General features: G+C 39.6%; 1 protein-coding gene across 1 annotated transcript; it reads right to left on the bottom strand.

The window, feature by feature from the left end:
- Nucleotides 1-233: 233 nt before the first annotated feature.
- prdx6 (peroxiredoxin 6) lies at nucleotides 234-6,351 on the bottom strand. The gene is made up of 5 exons (XM_079681390.1): nucleotides 6,176-6,351; nucleotides 3,493-3,649; nucleotides 1,758-1,901; nucleotides 1,122-1,268; nucleotides 234-567 (listed from the first exon to the last, which is right to left on the bottom strand). The coding sequence occupies exons 1-5, from the start codon at nucleotides 6,265-6,267 to the stop codon at nucleotides 442-444; spliced, it is 666 nt and encodes a 221-aa protein (XP_079537516.1). The 5' UTR covers nucleotides 6,268-6,351; the 3' UTR covers nucleotides 234-441.
- Between the last annotated feature and the right edge of the window lie 268 nt (nucleotides 6,352-6,619).

The following is a 6,619-nucleotide window of genomic DNA, read 5'->3' as shown; positions in this document are numbered from 1 at the left end:
TGTTGTTGAGAACAGATTGTTGCTTTCAACCTAATTGCTGTCTGTGGGTACCATCAGTGAGTCAATCAGTGTGCATATACTGCCCCCTATTGGTATAAAATGGAACTGCAGCAAAGTGATATTTCGAGTTAAGGTTGTAGAAGGACACCTAGTGGCACAGTTATTTATGGCAGAGAAAATGTTACCAAACTGCCCTTCGTGTGGTGTGAAAAGACTCAAAGATTCAGAGAACATTATGTGAAAAGTGTGTTTATTGATTGAAACAAGGCACTTTAAAATGAGACCGTATATCATCTCTGTTCATAGCTAGTAACGCTGCATGACATTAACTTCCAAATTGGTGCCTATATGCTTTTGGTCAGTTTTAAGTGTTATCATCCAATGATATCCATTTATCAAAGAGTAGTAATCAATACAAAGATTTTCGTCCCTAGTGTTTCTTTAGGGCTGGGTGTAGCGCAAGTAATTCTTCCCAGAAGGCACCTCTTTAGTAGTCACGCCATTTGGGAAAAGAGCAGCAGCTTCAGCATCAGAGAGTGAAGGAATGACCATGGCTTTGTCACCAAGCTGAAAGAGAAAGGAAGAGTTTTTGAAGAGGAAGGTTTACTTTTGATAACAGCCCTACAGGAGGTCTTCACAGCAGCCTCATATTGCTCCTGTGTAATTTGGCTTTGGGTTATTTTCTTCAGTGTTCCCAGTTAAAATAAGGGCACATACAGTGCAGTTATACTGTGTTTGGAAGAAAAGCTTGATTTGATATAACAATTATCTCTTGCTCCTACACTTGCTGCTGCAACAAAAACAATTTCCCAAATTGGGATCAATAAAGTACCATCTTATCTTATCTTGTAGCTTTGCACTTAAGGGCTGGAAAATTCATTTAATGTATGCTAAACAAACATTTTGAAGATTGTTTTCTGGAGGCTTGAACTGTTGTGTTGAAGGCTTTGACTGATTGTTAGGTCTATACTGTATTTAACCACAACCAATTTGTTGAAGATAGCATATGTGACATACATATGACACTCTCAAGACTGTACGCTAAATATAAAGCTTAAACAAGGAGACTTTTAACTTTTTTCTTAGCCCAAGCTTGTGAATCACACAGTTTAGCCATTTACCTTCCAGTCGACAGGTGTGGCAACCTTCTTCTGTGCCGTGAGCTGCAGAGAGTCGATAGCTCGGAGCAACTCATCAAAGTTCCTTCCTGTGGTGGCGGGGTAGAGGATGGACAGCTTCATCTTCTTGTCAGGGCCAATCACGAAGACCTGAAGTGGGTTAAAAATGCTGGAGGGTCAATGTTACAGACGGAAAATGCTTCCTTTTAAATTAGGTGACAAAAACAAATCTTATAAATAAATAAAAAATGCACTATATTTTTTTCTGATTATATTTCCTTCAATCCGTTTAGAAGTACAGAAACAGTTATTGTCATAGCGATTTGTATTCCATATGAGGATTTCTAAACCCAAGCTGTTAAGATGCAAACACTGTGTGACTCATAGTCAATCAACAGCCTGTTTTGCACAAAGCCATCATTTAGCTCTGATGCTTCACCATCCAAAAATAGGTTTGTCAGCTGCAATAAAATTAGACAAAAGAGACCAAAACCTTTTACAGAACAAAAAAGTTTGGTCAGGACAGGATTCTGAAAAAGGCAAGTTTCACTGGCATTCTGCATCTTTTTGGCCATTTTTTTTTTATGTAATAAAAACACATGTCCAGAACTGATTCAAGATGGAGGAAAGGTTTCTTACGCAGCGAGCAGTGAGGGGCAGCCCATCGCTGTCTCTCTCATCGGGGTCCAGCATGCCCAGCTCGATGGACAGCGCTCTGTTGTGGTCAGCGATGATGGGGAATGGCAGAGTTTTTTCAGTTGAACTGCTGACTGCCATCACATCCTGAAGACACAGAAACACAGTCAGGCTAAATCTAAATCTAATCTAAATCATGATATTATGATCCTACGTGGATATTCTCACAATCCTGGCCATCAGTGCAGCACAGGTTTGATAAGTGACCAGAGAACGTTAATCTTTAACTCGGGGGTTGACATTGGGATATATATATTTTTTAAATCCTCTGGAGCAGAGAGAGGAGCTGTGGATTATTGTTATAGATTAGTGCATCAGTGTTTCTTAGGGTCAAAAACTCTAAACTCACAACTTAAAATGAAAGTGTTTAGTTTATTTCATAAAAGAGCACATGTTCAATGTGAAAAGTGACAGTAGATATAGATTAGTTGCAATTTTTTTAAATTTTTTTTTAAACACCTTGAATTTCAGGGGGGCGCGGGGCTCCGTTGGCGGGGCGCAGCACCCCTCCAAGACAATTGTAGGGGAAAAACTTTTTGTTATATTCCATGGAATGCTCTTAACATCCCGATAGCAATGAATATATTAAATGCTTTAACAGTAAATACATTAAAAAAATGTCATCTGTGGAAGCCGTGGCGCTGTAAAAAGCACAACCAATCTTCTGAGCCGGCCCGACTAAAATAACTGGATGGCCTACCTGCCTGTCAGCCTATCTGTGCACAAACTTATCTTGTGCCCTCATTGGTCATGTGTGCGTTCGTGTGTGTTGGAGGAGGGGCTCTTTAAGGAAGTCTGAAGGAAGGGGCAGATTTTTTCCGGTTGTGTACTTTCAAATTCTAGCGCACTCGAGCTGGTTTCTCCAAAATTACATACCCCACCTTTAATGTAACCTAGATAAAACGTTTTTCTTTGTATGTTTTAGCCACATGTAACAGATTTCATTTAAACAGTCTATTGTATTTAACTATTTAGGACTAGTGGTAAATGTTGTTCATTTATATATAAAAAGTAATGTTATTGAAGACCAATTGCAGACTCTATTTTAAGTTTATCTGTTTACTTAGAACCATACAACCAACGGAATGATCATTGAAGTTTATTCTGGAATGAACCTACTGTATGCAACCAATGCACTGCACACCTGGAGCACATGACCTTCACACTAACTACACTCAGCCTCAAACATTTTAGAGCTAAAATGCTTTGTAAATTATGTTTAAACACATCTAAAGAAAAATAAACCAAATTAGTTTTTTGTCAAAACTGTAAATTCAGAAAATAGAACAGCAAGCAGTGATTTATGACAAAACTCACCATTTACACACCTGGTTTTTAACAAGGTCATACATCACTGATTGCTCTCCTTGTAAGCCAAATGCAAAGGTCCTTATTGTACAACAAAGTATGTGATCATTAACCTTTATTAGGGGTTACTTGATCAACAGTAACCTCACCTGTTCAACAAAGTGATCCCTCTTACACACCACCTTTAAAAAGGCACAGGTATACAGGGGTGTGTGTGTGTGTGTGTGTGTGTGTGTGTGTGTGTGTGTGTGTGTGTGTGTGTGTGTGTGTGTGTGTGTGTGTGTGTGTGTGTGTGTGTGTGTGTGTGTGTGTGTGTGTGTGTGTGTGTGTGTGTGTGTGTGTGTGTGTGTGTGTGTGTGTGATCACCCACCTTGCTCCAGTTGTGGTGATCCTCAACACTGTCAATGGACAGAGCAATCATCTTCACACCTCGTTTCTTGAACTCATCGCTGACCTTAGCAGCACATGCGAGCTCAGTGGTGCAGACAGGAGTGAAGTCCTTTGGGTGGGAGAACAGGACACCCCATCTACAGAAAAAATACAAATAAAGCAATTAGATCTGTTTTCTACACATCTTTTGTGTGTCACCATGTCAGTGCCCTATTATGAATTGAAAGAAAACATGTAGTCTCTTCTCACAACATATGAATAACTAAAATATATGATGAGCAACTATGAAAGAGAGCAGAGTTGTTACATGCTTTTTTATTTTCATTTTATTTGTATCCTACTGATTATCTATGCAATTAAGTAATGATGTATGTAATCAAACAAACACATATTTTTGGTTTAGAAATCTCAATGTCCAAAACTGTATTAGGAAAATAGCAAATAACGACATTGACATCCAATCTCCCCCTCTGTCCGGCAATGGCTCAGTCAGTAGGGGCTTGGGGGTGTGTGTGCTCAGTCAGTAGGGGCTTGGACTGGGTCACCGGTTCAAGTCCCCGACCAGACCTAAAATATGGAGTGTGGACTGCTACTTGGAGAGGTCCAATTCGCCTCCTGCCCTTCCATGGTGCCCTTGAGCAAGGGACAGGACACCCCCCTTCCCCCCTCACTCCCATTGCTCCCCGGGCACTGTACTGCCCACTGCTCCTAGTACTAGACTTCCTGGTACTAGGATGGGTTAAATGCAGAGAACAAATGTCACTGTGTGTGCTCTGCATGTGTGACCACAAAGAGGGTTTCATCCCTCCCAATTATATTCTATCATAAGGCTCAGAGTTTATGTAACCACACTAAATTAAATAAACCAAAGGTCAAACCAGCAAAGAGTTCAAATACTATTTTGTTCAATATCTCTGAGCATTTTATACACATTACATAGACTATATATTCTGTCTTAGGTATGGACTGTATTCATTTCTGTTGTGCATTTATCTCCTGACGTTTCCTATTAAGAACACTTACGGCTTGAATTTGAGAAGCGGCAAAAACAGTGATAGGACTAATAGCACAAGCTATAGTGGGATAGAGAGAGCAGAATAGGATGAAATTGTAGAAAAGACAGAGAACATTATGTCTAGGTATAGGACATTCTAGCCACAGATCGAATCCACAGGATTTGGCAGACACAAGCTTGAAATATTCAATCCAGATGTTTTCTCAAGGGACATGGACTCTAGTTTAACAGGAAAACAAACACCACTTCTGCCTCACGTGGTTAATGTGGACCTCCTTTTCAATGTCTTGTATTGTGCTATCACATGTTGAGAAGCAACACAAAAGAGCTGCTCCTCACAGGCATGGTGATCACATGATTTGGGGTGACCAGAAGCCCTGAACCGATCTGGTGAAGCAGAACAAACCATGGATAATGAATGTGTTTAGAATCTGATGATGTAAGCACTGGCAAGAAGTTAAACACCTAAACTAAATCAATAAACATGAGCTATACGTGCACACACAGATCGGCTCTTTTATTCCTCCTTTCTGATAGGATTTGAAAGTGTTTTTAAAAAGTGTATCCTTTACCCTTTGGAAATGTTTTAAAGGGTCACTTGGCTGAAAAAGGCTAAAACAAACTCAACCAACCACTGCTGAAAAACACAATGGATCTTAAACTAGGTCACATTTTCAACAGATGGTAGCCTCTCAGAGTTCAACATCTAAATTGCACTTAATAAACAAGCAAGTTATTAGTTACTGTACCTTGGCGTTTTCCTTATATTGACAAGTGTGTAGTTGCAGCAGGTTATGCGTGTTATTAAATTAGAGCAAAGTACACCTTGGCAAATATATCCTTCTATTTGCACTGTGGTCGGGACGAGGAAATTACAGGGTAGAAATCTTGAATTTGTATCTTCTAATCAAAAGTAAATGAAAAATGCACCATCAAATTACTTCATTAAAGTATTGTGAAGATCTTTTTCAATCAATTGTTTGCACAGTTCAACACACTACATTAGACTAGGTACATCTTTCTATGTACAAATAATTCTCACTGCATTAAATTGTTGGAGCATTATGCCAGGCTGCGTTCTCTCGGTTTTTACAAAGCAGTCTACAACTTAACAACGGTGAGAACTAAAGGTTATGCAAGCACTGAGGCACAGTTCCAAATTCACACAATACAGGCGTTGTCTGTTCTTTGCTTACATGCAACTAATGAATTGGCCAGAGAAAATGAATGAGAACCACACATATGTCTGCTACTCTCTTTTGTACAAAGTTAGGACAGCTCTATGTTGCTTTCACCCATTTTAAACACAACATAAATGGTGTGTGTTTCATTACATTTCTGGTGTATTATGCTCCAATCCTCCAGTCATGCTTATGTAAGTAACCCTGTAAGTGTCGCATGGCTGTCTCATGGCAGTCACGGGGGGATCATCAGTAAAGTGATCTGTAGACTTTTGTGTCAGAACTTTATTTAAAAAAAATGCACTTTAGCTTTTAAATATCCTGACTCAGATGTGCGTAAAGCTTCTCTGAAAACAGCCACACATATAACCAGCTCCCATGGCATTACATGGTGCAAACATAACTCAAAACACCGACTTAAACATTAGTTGCAGTATAATGGCTGTACGGGGAGCATGCGCACTCACGAGCTGCCCAGGAAATCGTGGAACTTGATTCTGCCGATGGTGGTGTCGGCCTCAAAGTTTGGGAACACGTCTCCGAGCAGAAGTCCGGGCATGGTAGTCTCTTCTTTGCTGCTCCAACACGAGAAAAAAGACGAAAGACAACCTGCCTGCGAGTCATGAATGGACCCAGTCCGGAAAGGGGCGTGATCAACGCAGATAAACGCAGTCATACGCAGATCCTCGACCAATCAGAGACAGAGACGTAACGATTCCTTTTTTACTTTTTTTTGGAAAATGTTTCATATTTGAGTGTTGTTTGTCTTTTAATAATGGACCAAGAGTCTCTTTAAATATAGCTGATGAAGATAATTAACATTTATAAACATCAATGAATAAAAAATACAGACGGATCCGATACAAAATAACTTTCATTACATACATCATTATTTAATTGCATAGATAGAT

Source organism: Notothenia rossii, assembly GCF_949606895.1.
Source record: "Notothenia rossii genome assembly, chromosome: 1".
In the NCBI taxonomy this organism is placed as follows: Eukaryota; Metazoa; Chordata; class Actinopteri; order Perciformes; family Nototheniidae; genus Notothenia; species Notothenia rossii.
The sequence above is the reverse complement of the archived record's forward strand: the minus strand, read 5'-3'. Positions and strand labels throughout refer to the sequence as shown.

Excerpts from the sequence above, each read along its gene's own strand:
- prdx6 (XM_079681390.1), bottom strand. The coding sequence starts at position 6,267 with ATGCCCGGACTTCTGCTCGGAGACGTGTTCCCAAACTTTGAGGCCGAC. Across the intron at positions 1,269-1,757 it reads TGCCCCTCACTGCTCGCTGC|GTCTTCGTGATTGGCCCTGA; the intron begins GTAAGAAACCTT and ends AACCCACTTCAG. Across the intron at positions 568-1,121 it reads CCACACCTGTCGACTGGAAG|CTTGGTGACAAAGCCATGGT; the intron begins GTAAATGGCTAA and ends TTTCTCTTTCAG.